The sequence below is a fragment of the Muscardinus avellanarius genome, assembly GCF_963383645.1.
Source record: "Muscardinus avellanarius genome assembly, chromosome: 6".
In the NCBI taxonomy this organism is placed as follows: Eukaryota; Metazoa; Chordata; class Mammalia; order Rodentia; family Gliridae; genus Muscardinus; species Muscardinus avellanarius.
Window position 1 is genome coordinate 136,140,104 of NC_137791.1, and position 20,186 is coordinate 136,160,289.

The 20,186-nt window shown below is 57.5% G+C and overlaps 1 protein-coding gene across 1 annotated transcript in view; it reads left to right on the forward strand.

Annotated features, from left to right (window-relative positions):
• Positions 1 to 1,426: 1,426 nt before the first annotated feature.
• Positions 1,427 to 20,186, forward strand: part of TBC1D14 (TBC1 domain family member 14) — a gene marked incomplete at both ends in the record, with an annotated part of 102,819 nt that continues 84,059 nt past the window's right edge. Inside the window, 2 exons of the mRNA XM_080697783.1 lie at positions 1,427 to 1,533; positions 14,533 to 15,270. Of these exons, the coding sequence (XP_080553909.1) occupies positions 1,427 to 1,533; positions 14,533 to 15,270 (845 nt within the window). The remainder of the gene's footprint in view (positions 1,534 to 14,532; positions 15,271 to 20,186) is intronic.

Sequence of the window (20,186 nt, forward strand, 5' to 3'; positions counted from 1 at the left end):
GGGTGGTTCTGTGGGGTTCACGGGGCCGATGCCCTGAGAGTTGATTCTTTATAATGGTGGGAGGGGCACGGGGGTTCTGAGAAGTGTAATGTCGCCGAGCTAAGTCCTGTCTGCTGTTTTTGTCAGATGAGGCTGTATCTGGAACACATCCCAAAGCTAATGGCGAAAGGTAAGCCAAGTTCAAATAGCAGGAGGGCTGGCTCCAGGGCGGCAGGCGGTGGTGAAGGAGGGGCAGGCAGGGGGCGCCAAACGCAAGCCTGTGGACCGCGGCCTATCTGCACCTGGATCCTTGTCACTACGCAAGGATGCCTGGGGCTGTAACTGAGGCAGAACTTAGCTGCCAGGAGAGATGTGGTGGATACCTGGCATTGTTTTCACTTAAAACACCTAGAAATGGGAGCATTTATAAAGCTCCCATTATGCACGAAGCACTGCGGGGGTGTCCGGGGCCTTGCAAACGTCCTCTGGTGTTCCATCAAGAGACTGCCTTTGAGATCTTCACCCTCCGGCCACTGTAACAAACAGATGCGGGAGTTCCCAGAGCCGTGGGCCGGGAAAGGACCCCAAGGTAGTTCTTTGGCCCAACCCTAAGGACTACAGCCCAGAGGAATGACTCCTGCCGCAGGCCTGCAGGCCTGCAGACGCTTTCCGTGGTGGGAGATTACCCTTCCTGCCCCTGACTAATGGCCTTTCAAGTCCGCCCAGGCCATGAGCTGGAGTTCAACTTCCGGGGTTCCTCTGGTAATGACTCTGACAATAACCTTCAGGACTTCTTGTAAACCAGACCTTCCGACTCCAACCACTTAAGTCCTCCTTCTTGCCACGAGGCCCCCAGAATGCAAGGATAATCTCATAAATACTCGGGTGTCGGCTATTTGCCAGGCACCGGGAAGTCGTAGTTAACAGGCTGCGCTGGGTTTGGCTCACCGGCCTCGGCTACTGACCCGTCCAGGCCCGAGCAGAGGCCGTCGGCTGTTTCCCGCTCTGCAAAACAGAACGCTTCTCTGCAGTCTTGGCGAAGATGAAGCAAAATGGTGTCCGTAAACGCCAGGCCGGTGGCTCCCAGCGCAGCCAGCATCACACCTTTTCAAAACACAGTAATGCCTGTTTCTCGCCTCCGAAGGCTGGGGCTTAACTGGGTTGGGGCACTGCCTGGCTTTGGAATTGCCGAAGCCCCCAGGTGGTATAAAGTGCACACAGGATTGGGAACCAGAGAGACAGGCGCCCTGTGAAAGCGCAATGAAAAAACGATTAGCAAGACCCGTTTTACAGATGGGGAAATTAAGGCCGGGCGGGGAGGACGCCGAACCGCCGTCCCTGGGGCACAGGCCAGGGGCCTGGGCTCAGGTCTCGCACACAGGTCTAGTCCCTCGGCTGGTGGGTCCGGGACACCCCTCCCGCACCTGCCTGGCAGGGGCGCCCATCGATGCGCTCCGCCGCTCGGCTCCCCACGCCTGGTCCCAGCCCGCTCGTGCCCCTTCCCCCTCCCGGCCGCTTCCCACTTCCAAGATGGCCGCGGGTGGAGCCGACCAGGTGAGGGGCCCCCGTCGGGCGTCTGCGGCGGCTCTGCGGATGGGAAGGCCGCCGCGGAGCTCCCCTGGCCCTCTGCTGGGCTCTTGGGGCAGAAGCGCGCAGGGGACGCCATCCTGGAGGCCCCCGGCGGGCCGGCGGGCGGGCCGGAGGAGGGGCTGCGGGGCTAGCGTCGAGCTCTCGGCGGGGCGGGGGGCGACGCGCCGGGCGGAAGAGCGGACGCCGGCCGGCAGGGGGCGTGGCGGGAGGCGCGGGGCGGGGCGAGAGCGCGAGCGGGCGTGACGAGGGCGCGGGGCGGGGCTAGAGGGTGTGGGGGCGTGACGGTGGCCCGGGGGCGTGGCGAGGCGCGCGGGGCGGGGTAAAGGCCCGTGGGGGCGTGGCGAGAGCGCGGGAGGGGTGAGAACGCGTGGGGGTGCGATGAAGGCGTGCGGGGCAGGGCCCGAGAGCGTGGGGGCGGGGCGGGAGGCGTGGCGATGGCCCGGGGGCGTGGCGAGCGCGCGGGCGGGGCTGCGCGGCTGGGAGCGGCGGGCGGCTGGGCGCACCTGTCGCGGACTCTGCACCTGCCGCGCGCCCGGCGTCCCGGCCCAGCGAGTCGCGGGTCCTGCCGGGCCTGGGCTGCGGGCCCGCCGGCCCGGATGGCGTCGGAGCCGCGCTGACTCCGGTACTGGGGCCTGCGGAGGCCGGGCGGAGGGCGGGCGCGGCCGCTGCCACCTGCGGCGCTGGCCGGGGCGCGGCGGCCAGGCTGGAGTCCCGCCGAGCGCCCTAGCCTGCGGCCCCCCCGGGCGCGCGGGGTGCGGGGCGGGGGCGGCGAGACGCGCCGCCACGAGCTCCTCTTCCGGACCTTGGCGGAAAGTTTCCCCCTCGCCCGCGGGGCGCCCGGGTCCCGGGATCCTGGCCCCGTCCCCCTCAGAGCCCCGGCCCCTGGGCTGCAGACCCCTTTGCGCCGCAGAGGACCCTGTGCCCGGGGCCAGAGAGAGACCCTCCGCAGGGGGCGAGCCGGGCTGCAGGCTGGGGTAGCCTGGGGGAATGGATCCAGACACCTGGCGCAGGTGGGGGCGCAGCGGGGAGGACGCTGGCCAGGAGGCTGGAGGACAGGGCCTTGCAGGCTCCAGAGTGAACTGGGTAGTGGACATTCAGTGACCGTGCCTGGCCAGGCAGCACGAGGCCGTTTCTGTGTTAGAGGTGCATGGGGCACCATTTCTCCCTCGTGCAACTGGAAGCTTTGCTTGGAAAGTTCTCTGTGCCCCGTGCACTTTGCCACTACCCGGGGCTAGCCCAGAAGGGAGGCGCCCTGGTGCCTTGAAACCGAGCGCCCGCCCTCCTGCTCTGCCGGGTCCGCAGAAAGTGAGCTCCGAGTGTTGTCAGGCGGGCTGTGAGGGAGGACGGCTTTCCCTCGGCCCTGGCAGGTGCTTGGCACTGACCGGGCACACTTCCTGTTGCCCCGTGCATCTGGCCAGAACCAGTCCAAGAACCAGGTTCGGGTCTGGCTTCTCCTTCCCCCAGCCCTCTTAGTTGTATTGTTGTATGTGTTTGGGCCCTAGAGATTGTGAGCCCCACAGTGGGGGTCGAACCCAGGGGCTCTTTGTGCCTCTGAGCTACACCCCAGCCCCGTTTCCTTTTTTGAATCAAGGTCTAAGTTGCTGAGGCTGCTGGCAAATGTGCAGTCCTCCTGTCTTAGTCTCCCAGGTACTGGGATTAATGAGGCTCAGCTCCATGGAAACCTGGCTGTACCTGGTGCTCAGGGTTATTGGGGGGACAGACACATCCTTTGGAAAACATTAAAGGAACTGAAACGGAGATGAGTCTGGTTTGGAGCCAGTACACAAGAGAGGCTGAGGCAGGACTCAGGCTGAGGCAGGCCCCTGGGGCAGGTCTAGCTCGGCTGGTGTCCAAGGCTGGCTCGCAGGCCCCCTGCAGCACTTTGCCTGCCCTGAGGGGCACTCGATTCTGTTACACCACAACTTTGCGGTCTGCCCCACACCCCACATCGTGACTGTGAACCTCACCTCACTCCTGCCCATCTCATGTCCCTTTATTTTAGTACTTGGGATTGAACCCAGGGAGATTCTACCTCCCAACGACACCCCCCCCCCAGCCCTTTTTATTTTTTATTTTTTTGTTTTTTGGTGGTACTGGGGTTCCTGGAAGCCCTTCTACCTCTGGGCTCCACTCCCAGACCTATTTAATATTTTTATTTGGAAACAGGATCTCTTAAGCCAGCGCTGCTGACTGCGAACCTGCGCGACCCTCCTGTCTCCGCCTCCCAAGCGCGGGGATTACGAGCGAGCGCCACCACGCCTGGCCTTATTTTTTATTTTGAAACAGGAGCTCGCTAAGTTGCTGAGGCCAGTGGCCTCAAGCCGAGATTCTCCTGTCTCAGCCTCCCAAGCACTGGGATTATAGGCATGCACCCCCACACCCAGCTTCCCTGTCCCTTGAGCCCCTGCAGTCCTGTGCGTGGGGCCCACTCCCACTGCCCCTCCTCCCCTGCACTGATCCCCTCCCTGTGCTCTGTGGAAGGCGTCTCTCAAGGTGAGGAGCCAGCTTGCCTGGGAGATGCGTCTTCGCGCCTGTGCCCCGTGGGTTGGGGCTGCTGGCATTCTCGTCCCCAGCCTCAGCCTGCTTGCTCGCCCAGTGTGCAAAGATGCTTGTGGAGCCTCGAGACCTCAGAGAGGGTTTGTCATCAACGCAGACGTGATGCACGGCACACGAGAGGGTTTTAGGAAAGCAAGTTTCTTGCCGGGTGTGGTGCTGCAGTCCTGTAATCTCAGTACTTAGGAGGCTGAGATAGGAGGGTCACAGGTTTGAGGACAGCCTCAGCAAGTAGTGAGACTCTCATTAACCTAGTTAGACCCTGCTTCCAAGTAAGAAACAAAAATCAGGCTGGTGGTGTAGCTTAGAGGTAGAATGCCTCTGGGTTCAATCCCCAATACCATTAAAAATAGGAAGTTTCTTGAGCGTGGGTTGCTGAAAAATCTTGAATGTCTAAAATTCTTGAATTTCAGCCGGGCGTGGTGGTGCACGCTTGTAATCCCAGCATTCGGGAGGCTGAGACCGGAGGATCGCGGTTCGCAGACAGCCTCAGCTACCTAGTGAGGCCCTCTGCAACTCAGACCCGGTTTCGAAATAAAGAATAATAAAAAAAAAATAGGGCAGAGGGTGTAGCTCGGAGGTCGAATGCCCCTGGGTCCCACCCCCAGGCCCGCAAAAAAAAAAAAAAATTCTTGAATGTCAAGCGGGAAGGACCCAGGTGGATCAGCTTGGCTTGACAGGTGGGAAAATCTAGGCGAGAGCTCGGTCAGCGCCAGGCGGCAGGTGTGAGGAGAAATGGTAGTGACAGGAAGAAGCTGTGCTGTGAGGCTGTGTGTGTACACACACACACACACACACACACACACACACACACACACACGCTGTTTCTGGGCTTATGCAAATGTGTTGCTAAAATAGTGGGGCTGAGCTGGCTGGCCTTGTTTGGTGCCCAGTGAAGAATAACACCAGCCAGTATCTTCCCCGGCTTAGCGCACGCCCGGCACGACTCTGAAGGCTGTGCGCAGGTGTCCTCCCCTGCCTTGTTATCACCGGGGGCTAGGACTGTGCCCATTTATTACACAGGAACGTTAAACGAATCCAAGGTCACACAGTTGGTAAGTGGAGGAGCTGGGATTTGAACCTAGGCAGTTTCCTTCTAGAGCCTGCTTTATTTTCCCCTCATTTATTTAAAAAACTTTAAAAATTGAAATCTAACATACATACATAAAAATGTAAAAATTAGAGCCGGGTGTGGTGGCACACGCTTGTAATCCCAGCATTCCGGAGGCTGAGACCAGAGGATTGTGGTTCACGGACAGCCTCAGCTACTTAGTGAGGCCCTTTGCAACTCAGTGAGACTTGGTTTCAAAATAAAGAATAAAAAATAGGGCAGGGGGTGTAGCTTGGAGGTGGAATACCCCTGGGTTCCACTCCAGACTCGCAAAAAAAAAAAAAAAAAAAAAAGTAAAAATTACTGTGTTCACCTAACTTAGTGTCACCAATCTTAGGTCACAAACACACACACACACACACACACACACACACACACATTTCCGTAGTGGGAGTGAACCCAGGAACATTCTATCTCTGAGCTATACCCTTATCTTTCTGTGTGTGTGTGTATGGCACTGGGGATGGAACCCAGGGGCATTCTACCTCTGATCTACACCTCCAGTCCTATTTTTTTTATTTTGAAACTGGGTCTCACTGAGTTGCAGAGGGCCTCACTAAGTAGCTGAGGCTGTCCACGAACCATGTCCTCCTGTCTCAGCCTCCCAAAAGCTGGGATTACAAGTTGGGGCCACCAGGCCTAGCTTTTTTTTTAAACAGGGTCTCACTAAGTTGCTAAGAGTGTTGCTTACATTGCCAGTGCTGGCTTCACCTGCAGTCCTCCTGTTTCAGCCTCCCAAGTACTAGGATTGTAGGCCTGTGCCACCATGCCTGGCTTAGGACCTATATTTTGTAAGTACTCATATTTGTAAGTACTGTGTATGGGCTTTGACGTCAGACCTGGTCTGGTCCAGTTTCCCGTGCTGGTGACAGTGGAGAGTTTCTGGCCTGAGTCTAGGGTTCCTCGGTGTCCTTGGCAGGCTTGTGTTGATGAGAGCATGTGGCGGCTCTTAGCATGTGTGGCGCATGGTAAATATCAGTGAGTGAATCATTAAGAATTTTTAAGTAGCGGCGTGGTGGCGCACGCCTGTAATCCAGCACTTGGGAGGCTGAGACAGGAGGATCGCACAGGTTCCAAGCCAGCCTCGGCTACTGAGTGAGGCCCTGTTTCCAAATACAGTATAAAATAGGTCTGGGAGTATAGCCCGAAGGTAGAAAAGTCTCTGGGTTCCACCCCCAGCAACACACACACACACACACACACACACACACACACACTATATAAGCTGGATGTGGTGGTTCATGCCTGTAATCCCAGTATTTGGGATACTGAGACAGGAGGATCACAGGTTTGAAATCAGCCTCAGCAACTTCGGAGACCCTGTTTCCAAATTAAAATAAGATAGGGCTAGGGTGTAGTTCAGAGTTAGTATACCCCAGGGTTTAATTCCCAGTACCACAAAAAAAGAAAAAGAAAAAAAGATAAATGCCGCCACCTTGTTAGGTAGCCTGAACGTCTTCCTGGCCTGCCCGCCCGCCGCTGGGGTCCCTGTCACTTCACAGGTCCTGACGACAGTGGGGCCTGGAGAAGAGAGAGCAGGCCATATGTTGAGTGTCCTTAATTTAAACGTCCCACATAGGCCTTTTAAGCACAGCTACCTGTGGCCAGTGTAAGTTAAGTGTCTGCTCTGTAGGGCTGTAAGGGAGCCTCGGGGCACTCTCCACAGTTTACCCAGTTTTGTCTGGGTGTGCTGAAATATTCATGGATGAAATGCGCTTAAGGTTGTGGTTAAGTTCAGGGTGCCTGGAACTTGCCATTCGCCCTCTGGAGGAATATAGAAACTTCTAGGAAGGTCTTATCGATTACTTTTGTCTTAAAAAACAACCCATTTAGCGGGTGTGGGGACACATGCCTGCCATCCCAGTGTTTGGGGAGGCTGAGACAGGAGGATTGCAACTTCAAGATCATCAGCCTCAGCAGCTTAGGCCTTGCTTCAAAATAGAAAAACACAAGCATGACTGGGGCGTAGCTGGGCAGTGGGATCCACCTGCTTTAACCCCAGTTCCAAGAACAAACAAGCAGACTCATTTAAAGACCCAAGTCCTGTAATCCCAGGACTTGGGAGGCTGAGACAGGAGGATCACAGCTTCACAGCCTCCGCTCCTTAGTGAGGTCCTCCTCGACTCAGTGAGCCCCTGTTCCAAAATAAAGAATGAAAAAATTGGGCTGGGGGTGGAGCTCGGAGGTAGAATGGCCCTGGGTTCCATCCTCAGTCCTGCACCCCTCCCAGCCCCTCCTCTTTTTTTTTTTTTTTTTTTTGGTGGAACTGGGGTTCCTGGAAACCCTTCTACCTCTGGGCTACACTCCCAGACCTATTTTATACTTTTTATTTGAAAAGAGAGTCTCTTAAGCCAGCACAGCTGGCTTCTAACCTGCGGGATCCTCCTGTCTCAGCCTCCCAAGCGCGGGGATTACAAGCGTGCGCCACCACGCCCAGCTAAATTTTTTTTTTTTTTTTTTTTTTGGTGGTACTGGGGGTGGAACCCAGAGGCTTTCTACCTCCGGGCTATATTCCCAGACCTATTTTATACTTTATTTGGAAACAGGGTCTCACTAAGTTGCTGAGAGCCTCACTCAGTAGCTGAGGCTGGCTTTGAACCTGTGCGATCTTCCTGTCTCAGCCTCCCGAGCACAGGGATTACAAGCATGCGCCACCACGCCCGGCTCCAGCTAATTATTTTTGAAACAGGGTCTCACTAAGTTGCAGAGGCCTCACTAAATAGCTGAGGCTGTCTGCGAACCGCTATCCTCCTGTCTTAGCCTCTAGAATGCTGGGATGACAAGCATGCGCCACCACGCCCGGTCCCCTCTTTTGATTGGCCTTTCCAGCCTGTACATGGTTCTGTCTGGACTCATACGTAGCAGTGAACAGGGGAAGCGCTTCCGAGTCCGATGCAGGCAGGGCCCACAGCTGCTTTATATCAGCGGCCCTCAGTCTGGAGTGTGTGTCCGGGTAAGGACAGTCTGGGCTCCTTGGGTCGTGGGGAAGGTTACCTAGCTCAGGGTGTAGACACCAAGCACAGGGCCCACAGGTCACATGCACCCAGAAGGCAGAGGCAGCTAATTGTTAACGTGGAAGTGCCCTAGATCCAGGAGCAGCCTGGCCTTTTCCGCCTCAGCCAGGACTTGAGTTTAGAGGTGAGTGGCTCACCGGTTGGTGCCTGTGGAGCCTTCTCTGCTGGGGGAGGTGCTCCTCGGTGCCAGGACCGCGTCTCTAAGGCTGAGCAGGCCATCTCTCTGGAATAGTCCTGTGTTCCGGGGTGGAGCTGCAGGCCTGGGGCGGTGCCTGTTCCTGCACGAAGCCGGCAGCCTCGCCAGAACCCTCACTGGAAGCTCAGGCCTCCAGAGGCGAGTGCTGGAGCCGGCGGCTCAGGTGGGCGCTGCCGAGGAGACCCGGGGCAGGTCCCCTGGAAAAAGTGGTAGAACCCAGTCTCCCGCGGCGAGATCAGCGGAGCTGGGCTGCCTCTCCTTGGCCCTTACAAGCAGCAAAGCTTCCAAGCGCAAAGAATCACAGGAAGTCACAAATTGGGGTGCAGCCCAGCTCCGCCACGCGCAGTGGGGCCCAGGGCAAGCCACATGCCTCAGTTTCCTTCCCTGTGTAGCATGGATAGTACCTAGCGCATGGGGTTGTGGGTAGCTCTGAGCCACGGTACAGCGCCAGGTCCTGTTAGCTGTAGTCTCTGGTGCTGCTGGGTGCGATATCTGCCTGAGTGACGCGTGCCCCAGGCCGTGGCTGGCTGGACGCTTCAGATGAGGATCCCAGCTGGGTAGAGCTGAGTGGAGGCGGGGTCCACACCGGCCTCGGAGGGTCAGTGGGCCCCTTGCCGCTTTCCTCCGGGCGTCCACAGAGGAGCCAGGACAGGAAGGGCCTTTGGGGGCTGATCCCTGCAGGGGAACAGCCCGCAGGAAGCCCCCAGGACCTCCCCCTGAAGCCGCCAGCCAGTGGGTGTTTTTCCCCTCTGGGGACACAACTAAGTCCTTTGGTCTGGGCCTGATCAAGGCAGAGTCTCACTGTGTTCGAGGAGGGGGTGTCACACAGGGGCTCCCGGATGGTAGTGCCTCCGCGGCCCTGTCCAGGGTCACCAGCAGAGCCAATCCCCGCAGTTTACCTTTTAGCTTCCTGACAGGCAAGTGAAATTCAGAGGGTCTTTCTGTGGACTGACCACAGCCTTCCTCTAGGTCTGCCCGGGTGATTTCCTCTTGTCTGGCAAGCGGCAACTACTCCTCTTCAGCCCTGCGTTTGGTGCCCCTGTGGCGGGGTGCGGGTCGAGGTGCCCCCCAGGATGCTGGGTGACGGTCACTGCAGGAGGGGATGGTGTCTCGTGGATGCACACCTAGACACTAACGTGGTGGGAGGAAATCTGGTCGGCTTTCCTGGCCACCCAGCGTGACGGCGTCCTCGCCGGCCCTGGTACCTAACCCATGTACCGCCGGCTTGGCCGGCTGCTCGGGTCTCGGGTCCGTTGCCAGGAGCTGTGTGGCGAGGTCCTCTCCTGCTGCTTCTGGCCCCCACATCTTTCTTCAACATCACCCACCTCTCAGCAGATGCTGCTTGCAGGGGACTGTCCCTGCAACCTGTCCATCAAGGACTTAGCGGTAATTAATTCAGCAGCTAGTGTTTGGAATGCCTAATCCCTGTCAGGCTTTTGGCCTGGCGGTGCTTCCCAGAAACAAGTAGAATGGTGTGTTCCTGAAACCTGGAGTCCAGCGGGGAGGGAGACAGGAGCGCGTCCTAGCATCCCGTGTTCTAGGAGGGCTCAGGAAGGAGGCGCTGCAGCTTCCTGGAGAGCGGAGGGCTGTTCAGAGGCTTTGGCTTAGGAAGGCTGATAGCGGCTCTTTGTCCTACGTGCTACTGGAGCCAGGGCCCTGCTGGACTTGGGACGAGGAGGCTGGTGCAGCGGGGAGTCTGCAGAGCTGATGTGGAGGCCCTGCTCCTGCCCCGCCTGGGAACTTGGGCTGAGTTCGCATTTAGAAAGTGTGGCTTGGAGGCGGGCCGCCGCCCTGGCCGGCCTCCGGCACCTGCCTGGAGCTGGCTCAGCTGGTGTCCGGTGCGGCCTCCCCTTTGGGCACCGGCAGAAGGCAGACGGCCTGGATGCCGCGTGTGGTTTCATGGCACCAGCGGCACCAGGCGAGGGCTGAGAACAGCTTGCAGAGCTTGGTTTTAGAGTGTGCCCAAGCAGAAGTGCTTCTCTCCTTTTTAGCTTTCCTCCCCTGAAGACTGACACTCTGGAACTGAGGGTCAAGGAACTTGAACTGGACTTGGGACCATGGAGGACTCGAAGGTCGCCCGGCTTCTTCCCGGAAGAGGCCTTGGGTTGCTGTCCCCAGCCCGTGGCAGAGGAGAAGAGGACACAGTTGGCTTTGGGCTCTCAGCTGGGTCCCGGGCTTCCTCTCGCCAGTTCAGGGAAGGGTCCTGCTGTCTAACCTGAAGGTTCCGGTTCCGCCGGCCCTAGCAGGTGCCTTCTGTGTGCCCAGGCACTGATCTCCCTAGGAAAGGGAGACTGCTCTCATGGTCCTGCCTGCCCCAGGGTCCAGGTCGCTGGTGGGCTTGTGGGCAAACCCACGTCTGTCCTGTAACACGGCGTTATGTGGCTAGAAGGCAGAGGGCAATGTGGTGGGCACGCTTGTAATCCCTGCATTTGGGAGGCTGAGACAGGAGGATCGCAGGTTCCAGGCCAGCCCCAGGTCATTAATGATACCCTCAGCAACTTAGTGAGACCTTGTTAAGCAAAAAAAAAAAAAAAAAAACCAAACAAAATAAAAATGTAGGGTTGGGGATATAGCTCAGAGGTAGAACGCCCTAGGTTCAATCCCCAGTAAAACACACACACACACACACACACACAGTATGAGGAGCTGGGTTTGGCGCCACATGCTTATAATCCTAGTACTTGGGAGGCTGAGACTGAAGATTCATGGGCTTGGGACGGCCTCCACAAGTAGTGAGACTCGCATCAACCTAGCAAGACCATTTTTTTTTTTTTTTTTGGTGGTACTGGGGTTCCTGGAAGCCCTTCTACCTCCGGGCTACACTCCCAGACCTATTTTTACATTTTTATTTGGAAACAGGGTCTCCTAAGCCAGCGTGCGCGGCTGGCTTCGAACCTGCGCGATCCTCCTGTCTCAGCCTCCCAAGCACGGGGATTACAAGCGTGCGCCACCACGCCCGGCTAGCAAGACCATTTAAAATAAAAATAATAGGCCTAGGGGTGTTAGCTTGGAGGTAGACTGCCCCCCAATACCAAAAATAAAATAAAAGCATGGGGAAACGCACATTCATTAGACACCTTCTGTGCCAGGAGCCGGGCTTGCCGGCAGTCTCAGTGAGCCTTCCCGCTCCGCTTACCCCCCACCAGCCTGTGAGGAATGTGGTGTTGCCCACTTTAGGGAAGTTGAGGCTCAGAAAAGCGAAGCGCCTCGCCAGCCAGTCCGGGGCTCTGGAAGGCTCTGGAAGGCTCTGGAAGGCGGCTGCGGCCCAGCTGGAGGCGGGGCCGCCACACTTGGCGCCAGGGCTCCGCTCCTGTGCGCCTTTCCTCCGTGACACTTGTTGGAGCGTTGATAGTATTTTGGTAAGTCAGATCACCTTTTGCCTCGTCAGAGATTAGCTCTTAAGTGTGCCATGAAAGGTTTCTAGCCCATTCTCCTGTGTTACTTGAATCCACCCATGTCTCCCTTGAGTCCTGTTGTTCAGAGCATGACAACTTGAGGGTTTCCCAGGGCTGGGAGCACAGAGACACCTGAAAATAAAAAACGAGGGAGAGATAGAATAAAGAGTCAAAACAAAACAGCAGGCGAGTGCCGCGGGTTCAGAGGGGCCCTGCGCTCTGCGGGCTCAGGAGGCCTTGGCCTTGGTTGCCGCCCGCAGCCCTTTCTGCTGTTTTGAGGCGGTCGCTAAGCTGCCCAGCCTGGCCCTGAACTTAGTCCTGCCGCAGCCTCCTGAGCGCTGGGATGATGGGTGCTGCCACACTTGCCAAGGAGCACCTGACCTGTTAATCTCACTCTTGTGTAAACTACTTTAGTCTGTATTTTTGTTTTGGTCCAGGGCAGTGTGGTTCTAACCTGTAAGAAATTGGTAAGCAGCCCAGCACGGCTTCGAGCAGTCCTCCCGTGCAGCCGGAGCTCCCAGCTCTCCCTCCCGCCTGCTTCTGACTGCCTTTCGCTTCATTCCTCCGCGTTTCTCTGTTGCTGCCCTGCCCGACGGGCTCCTCTGCTCTGGGAGGGAGGGCACCCTCCCCATGTTCTGCTTTTAATTAGTTTGCTTCTGCTGTGTTGGCACCGAGGGGCGCCAGGCTTCCAGAGGGTTGCTGAGGGCCTCAGCAGAGCCCCGGGTGGTACCAAGGCTGCCCGAGGAGCTGGGGCTGGAACTCAGGGATGTCACCAACCAAACCCCGCTCTTTTATTTTTTTCTTGTGATTCTGGGGATCGAACCCAGGGGCCCTCTATCCTTGAGCCGCACCCTCAACCCTGTTTTCTATTTTATTTTAATCTGTTTATGTATTTTCCTGGGGATTGGACCCAGGGAACATTCTACCTCTCTCTCTCTCTTTTTTTTTTAATTTTTATTCTATTTTTCCCTTTTTATTTTTAATTTTCAGATAGGGTCTAAATTGCTGAGGCTTTCCTCTAACTTGTAATCCTCCTGTCTCAGCCTCCAGAATAGCTGGGATTATAGGTGAGCACACATGAATTCATATGCTTTTGAGGGAGGTATCCTGTTTCTTGTTTACCATGAGTGACAGCTTTGTGTCACTGTGACAAAACACTCCAGATAAACCATATATCGTTTTGTGCTGGGGATTGAACCCAGTGTGGAGCTGGGAGGCTCAGCCAGAGGAGGTTGAGAACAAAGGACTTTTGGGAAGGTGGGAGACGCTGCTGACCACCCCTGCTGCCAGCCCCATCAATCCCTGTGTGGCCAGCCCACCCGTGGGGACTCCATGGTGCTCAGCCCCTCCCTCCTGAAGCCTAGTCTGTGAAGAGGGGCTCCTGGCCCGCTCTCCAGCAGCCCCCTCCCAGGCTCCACTGCAGCTAAAGAGCCCGTTCTGGTCTGTAGAACTGTTGTTTTCTTTATCCCTATATTTTCTAACACCCAAGGGAATTCTACCTTCAAGCTATAACCCCAGCCCCACTTTTTATCTTTTATTTTGAAACCGGTCTCACTAAGTTGCTGAGGCTGGCCTCAAGCCCGCGAGCTCCCAGGTACCGAGATTATAAGTGTGCGGCACCAGGCCCAGCTAAGATGAACAGCTTATGAAGAGGAAAGGGCCAGGCGTGGTGTCAGACTCCTGCAACCCTGTGCCTGGGAGGCTGAGACAGGAGGACGGCAGGTGTGCAGCCAGCCTCAGCAACTCAGTGGGGCTCTCTGCAACTTAGACTGTTTCAGTATAGAAGAATAAAATGGGGCTGGGGGTATAGCTTGAGTTCCATCCCCATAACACACACACACACACACACACACACACACACGGAACAGTGTTTGGTTTGGAGGTTTCAGTGCGTGGCCATTGTTCCTGTGCTTTGGGCTTGGGCAGTGCGGTGCATCATGGCAGGAAGCCTGTGGTGGTGAGGCCTGTCCCCTCACGGTGGCCAGGAGGCGAGGAAAGCAGCAGGACGGTCCCAGGGTCCCCTTCAGGTCCCCAGCGACCCAGCTTCTCCCGCCGAGCCTGCTTCCTGAAGAGTGTCACAGGCCTTTAGGGATGTCCCGGCCCCGAGCCAGCCTTCGGTGCCCCCACCCCGCCTGGGACTTGCCCTCCCAGTCCTGTGCTCCAGTGCTGTCCGGTGTCAGGGATGTGACTGGCGGCGTGTAACTGATGACAGAGGCCATGCGTTTGCCCTAGACGTGTGCTTTGCTTGGGTCGTCTTCCTGCTTGTTTATGTCGTGATAATAACAAGATAATATGTGTTACACTCTTGCTCTGGTCCCAAATCAAAACTTGGGTATAAAGTGGGCGCGGTGTTTCATGCCTGAAACCCCAGTACTGGGGAGGCCGAGACTGGAGGGCCATGGGTTGGAGCCTTGGTAACTTAGACCCTGTTTCAAAATAAAAAATAAAAAAAATTGGGCTGGGGTTGTAGCTTGGAGGTCACATGCCCCTGGCTTCCATCACCAGACCTGCAAAAAAAAAAAAAAATTAAAAAAAAAATTGGGCTGGCGTGTGGTTCAGTCCCTGGTTCCACAAAAGAAAAAAGAAAAACAGGTACGTAGGACTCTTTCTGCAGCGTTCTCCCTCACAGGTAGATTTGAGTGGTGAGCCCAAGGAGTGGCTTCGCCTTCGTAACGCCCTTGTCTGTTTCCCTAGTTTCTCGTGGACCACGATGACTGATGGGGACCTTTCCACCTCCACGAATGGCGTAGCCTTGCTCGGCCTTCCTGACGGTCCCCGGGGCGACCCACATCAGAGCCGGCCGCAGGTGCACGTCAAGGCGCCCAAATGTCTGTCGGCACCCGAGCGGGGGCCCGAGCCGACGCTCGGCGCTCTGGAGGACCGGCACAGCCTGCACTCGGTGGACTCTGGCATCCCGACCTTGGAGATCAGCAACCCAGAACCCGTGCCCTGCAGCGTGGTCCACGTGAAGAGGAAGCAGCCCGAGCCCGAGCTCTCCCCCGAGCGGGCCTTCCAGAGCGCCTGCCCGCTGCCATCCTGCGCGCCCCCGGCTCCCGCCAGCTCCGAGCGCGAGCAGACGGTGCGGAAGTCCTCCACGTTTCCCAGGACGGGCTACGACTCCGTGCGGCTCTACAGCCCCACCTCCAAAGCCCTCAGCCGCAGCGACAATGTCTCGGTCTGCAGCGTGTCCAGCCTCGGCACAGAGCTGTCGACCACGCTGTCGGTCAGCAGTGAGGACATCTTGGACCTCATGGTCACCAGCAGCTCCAGTGCCATCGTGACCCTGGAGAATGACGACGGCCCACAGTTCACCAGCGTCACCCTGAGCTCCATCAAGGAAGCCAGCGACCTGCAGCCGCCGGACGGCGTGGACGGCGCCGAGGCGGGGGGTCGGCTGAAGATCCTGGGACCACTTAGCAACTTTTTTACGAGGTAATGACGTCTGTGTCCCTGGCAGAGCTGGCTGCTGAGTGCACGGCTGCCTCGGTGCCCTTCCCTGAGTGTGCACGTGCACCCCTGCCTTGCCGAGCGGGCGCTGTGGAATGCAGGGTCCCCGCCACCAGCTGTCACCGTGTGCTTGGCACTCGCCGCTCTAGCGTGGTGTGGCTGCTGGTGCCCCATGGGCAGGGACTGTTATCAGAGCCCAACCTAGCTGTCAGCCCTTGGCCCTGAAGGGCTGCTACTAGTGACCTCAGATTCTGGGCCAAGCAGAGGGGCAGAGGGCTGTGAAGCCCGAGCCCTGAGCGCCCGTGTGGCCGTGCTCACGCCTGAGGGCCTGCCCGGGCCCTGCCTTGGGCGTGTGTAGTCGCCCCCTGCAGACACACTCGTCCCCCCCCCCCCCCCCCGTTTGGGGCATGGGCTGTGCGCTCCTCCCTGTGGTGACCTGTGCCCAGGTCCAGACAGGCCTGCCAGGGCTCTCGTGGGACGGCTGCTCCGGCACCTGCTTGTGCTCCGCGTCCAAGGCCCTGTTCCAGGTGGGCTGTGGGGGGCAGAATGGTGAGGGGAAGGGTCTTAGGAAGTGAAGTGAAGCGTGGCCTTGCAGCCAGGGCGGTGGGAGTGGGTGTGTCGGACACTCGAAGGAGATACCGCGAACTCCCAAACTGAAGTGCGACGTGGGTGTGCAGGGGTCTGGAGAGCGTGGGATGGCAGTCTGCTCCACAGCTTCACTCCGGGGCCTCTTGCCCAGGCTCGGCAGCTGGGAGCGTTTCCGAGGCTGGCACTGGCCGCCCGATCTGTGCCTGCCCCGCACAAGCCCATGTTGGGCCCTTTGCAGTACTGGGGGTGCAAGGCCGGCCGGAGTCACCTGTGGACACGTGGCTGGCCGCACGTGATTGTCACTGCCATGGCGACCGGCTGTGGGTGCACACACGGCTCTATGTTGGTGGCTGGCCACACGTGTGTGGTCTCTTCTCCCCGTCCCAGGGACCGTCCCCTCTCTTGACTGTGCCTGGCCACACGCAGCCTCTCGCTGCCTCCCTGATTCATCAGCTAAACGTGGATCCGGTTGGATGTGTCTAAGACCAGCTCTGAGTGATAATGGCTGCCACGTGGCCTGTGGTTTTGCAGGGACACCTTTTTCTCTGATGTGCTGAGAGACGGGCCCTGCTACGCCAGGTCCCCGCTCAGGGACTGTCCTCATTGGCGGGGCCGGCCTCCGGGGAGGCTGCTGTACGATCTGTGGCTGCCGCCCTACGCTACTGCGCCGGGTTCTCACCAGTGTGGATGAGCAGCTCCCGTCAGTGGGATGAAGTGTTTTTATCATGAACTGTTTATGAATGTGTAGGGTGACCATTAAATGAGGACCCTGGACTCCATCCAGAGGTAGCTGGGCGTGGTGGTGCGCACCCTAAATCCCAGCCTTTGGGAGGCTGAGACGGGAGGATCTGGGTTTGCCACCAGCCTCAGCTACTTAGGCCTTCCTCAACTTAGTGAGACCCTGTTTCAAAATTAAGAATGAAAAATTGGGCTGGGAGTGTAGCTTAGAGGTAGACTGCCCCTGGGTTTCATCCCCAGGACCCCCCGGCCCACAAGAACTTCAGGATCCCAGGAGGCAGGGCCTGGAAGATAGGTTTTCAGTCACCTGGGCTTCTTGGCATGTGTGGAGGCCCTTTTTGGAGATGGGTGGCTGGGGAAAGGGTTCGGCCGGGGAATTCTGCAGCGTGACTGGGCTGTGTGACCTAGGACAAGGAGGCCGCACCCCTAAACCGTGCGGCCTTCATGAGAGACCACCGTGTGCCTGCTGCGCTGTTGACCCGCGCCCTCTCGCCCGGGGTCCCACCGTTGCTGGCCTCTCCCCTGGGAAGTGGCCGTGGGGTGACGTGGGTTCACGTGTGAAGCTTCGTGTGGTCTCGACATGGCAAAGGTGTCCCTTTCAGCTGCCTGGGCTGAGCGTGGCTGTGTCTGCGGGGACCTCTCCCGTTTGAAGGACGCCTCATGGCGTATGCAGTTTCTAGATGCGCTCTAAGGCTCCTGTTTTTGGAAGCCGTCCTCAGCTGGGCCACAGGAACGTCTCCCTGCACCGTATTCTTCAGCTCTCTCCTTTCCTTTTTGGTTTTTGTTTGGTTTTTGTTTGGTTTTGGTTTGGTTTGTTACTTGAGATTGAACTGAGGGCTTTCTACCACTACGGCACACCACGTCCTGATTTTATTTTTATTTTGAATGTTCTCTCTCAGTTGCTGGGAGTCTTGCTAAGTGGCCGAGGCCAGCCTTGAACCTGCAGTCCTCTTGTCTCCCCTCCCAAGTACTGGGATTACAGGCATGTGCCACTATGCCCAGCTCTCTCCCTCGTGTTTGTTTGTTTGTTTGTTTGTTTGTTTGTTTCTGTAGTGCTGGGGGTTGAATCCAGGGCAGAAATTCTGCCTCTATGCTGCACCTCCAGCTCTTTATTATTTTTATTTGTTTGTTTGTTTTGTGTGTGGTGCTGGGGTTGGAACCCCAAGGGCATTCTACCTCCGAGCTACATCCCCAGCCCTATTTTTTATTCTTTATTTTGAAACAGGGTCTCACTAAATTGCGGAGGGCCTCACTAAGTAGCTGAGGCTGGCCGTGAACTCGTGATCCTCCCGTCTCAGCCTCCCAAGTACTGGGATTACAAGCGTGCGCCACCGTGGCTGCCCTTTCCACTTGTTTTGATGGGTGTGACACTTCCTGGGAGCCCCTCTAAGCCTCTTTGGAAAGCGGGTGGGGTTTGACGACAGAGGGTCAAGTGAGCACCCCTGTGCTGGGCCTAGAGGATTTTCTGGAGTCTTCAGTAGTTGAGTTTCCGTCTAGAGTTCCTTTGGAGGGAAGAGTTCTTTGCCTGAAATACGAGAACCCACTGAACATCTCACAGTGGACTTACAGAGATGTCGGGAGCTCGCCCCAGGGCCCGCGGGAGCTCTGGGGAGTGTGGGCCCTGTCAGTTTTCGTGGAGGGTTGAGCGCAGGGCTGACTGCAGACACTGACTTCTCTGCCTGGCCCTCACTCTCCTCTGTCATCGTTGTCTCCTCCTCCTCCTCTGGCCTCCTCCTCCTCCGCCTCCTCTCTGGGCTAGGCAGGAGGATGGAGATGGTCAGGGAGCAGGCCTGCCGGAGACCTGACTGCTCAGTGAGGCCGTCCGTCCCGTGAGACAGTGTTGGGGAGTGACCGCAGGGCTGGCGGCCCGGCCACGCCCGGCAGGGAAGCCCTTTGTTCTTCCTTCTCCTCCCGCTGCAGCAGCAGCTCTGACTGGTCACCCGGTCACCAGGTCACCCAGCTGGGAGCGCCTCTCTGGTCACCGTGTGACCTTGGGCAGGTTACCTTTCTGAGCCCAGGAGGGGAACTAGACTCTTCCTCATGTAGGCAGCTGTCCTGTGTGGGAGGACACACTACAGAACCGCGGACCGCTGCCCGTGAGGGGCCTGCAGCACCCCGGTGTGACCACCAAGCATGCCTCCAGACACTGCCAGATGTCCAAAGTGGTGCGCAGCCTTCTAGGACGCTGAGCTGGACGTCTAACTGCTGGTGCGTAATTGCTTGCCTGAAGGACACTTACTAACGACGCCATGTGAGCAGGATCCTTGTCGTGTAGAGGCGGGACTGTGTGAGCGGATCCTGTGAGCCCAGTGTTTATGTAGCAGCCCAGGCAGCAGGTGTGAGAGGAGTCAGTAACAGTGTGGTGTGCTTGCTCTCCCCAGCTCTCCTGTGAAGCCAAGGGTTTAATTTGCTGCTTTGCGGCAGGCTGGGAAGGTGGTGGTGAGCCTTGAGCACACCCTCTCCTTTCCTTAGTTCTCTGTTACGCTGTCAGAGGAGGTAATAGAGGACCCTTTGCTGCATTCAGAGGGACCTTTGACCTGCGTTTGGAGGAAGCAGAGAACTTGCCAAATGAGGGCTTGTGCGGGGGTGGAGGGACAGCCCGCGAACGGCTGGGTGGCTTGGGGCACCTGGCTGTTTAAAGGACTGGAATGATGGATTTTTCCAGTCTGCTTCCTGGCCTGGCCGAGAGCCCTCGTGGGCACAGTCTGTGTCTGGCACTGAGGTATAACTCAGATGGCCGGAGGAGAGTGGTGGCAGAGAGCCGTGGGAGCCTCAGCCTGCCATTTTGGGCTGTGAGGCCTTCAGTGAACTTCACCCCTGTGGCTGGCAGTGTGCGCGCAGGGCGCAGGGAGAATGGAGGTACGTGTGATGGACATCCTCGCATGCTCGACCGCCCGCCCAGCGTCCAGCCTGCATTTCTAGCCCCTCTCGGTGTGTGTTGGAGTTTCATGTGAGATCCGCCCTCCCTTTTTGCAGTACTGAGAGTTGAGCCCGGGGCTCTCTACCCGAGCTTTACCCTCAGCCCTCCTTATTTTGTTATTTTGAGACAGGGTCTTGCTAGGTTACCCAGGCTGGCCTTGAACTTGTGGTCCTCCTGCTTTAGCCTGCTGAGTGGCTGGGATTGTAGGTGTGTGTCACTGCGCTCAACTTTTTTCTTCTTTCAGTTCTGCTCTCGTGGGTGTGGGAGCTAGTGAGCATTGCAAGAGTCTCTTATGGTTAGGCTTCTGGGTGTGAGTGAGCACCGTCAAGTCCCCCTGTTTCTGAGGAATTCCAAGATGGGAGGCCGCTTTCTTCTTGCTTCTTCCTGGCGCTGTGGCGGAGATGGAAGGCTTTCTTGAAGCATCGGCCCTGTGTGTGCTGTATGGTTCAGAGGGCCATCCCTGGGCACCTGTTTCTCTGCTAACTCCTTCCAACTGTCTTGAAATCATTCAATTCCTTAAGTCCCTTTCTACTTAAAATATGCAGGGTGGTGTCTGTGTCCTGCACTGGAGGCTAATTAATTCAGGTATCTACTCTTTTTTTTGGGGGGGGTCCTGGGTGAGGATTGAACCCAGGGGCATTCTACCTCCAACCTA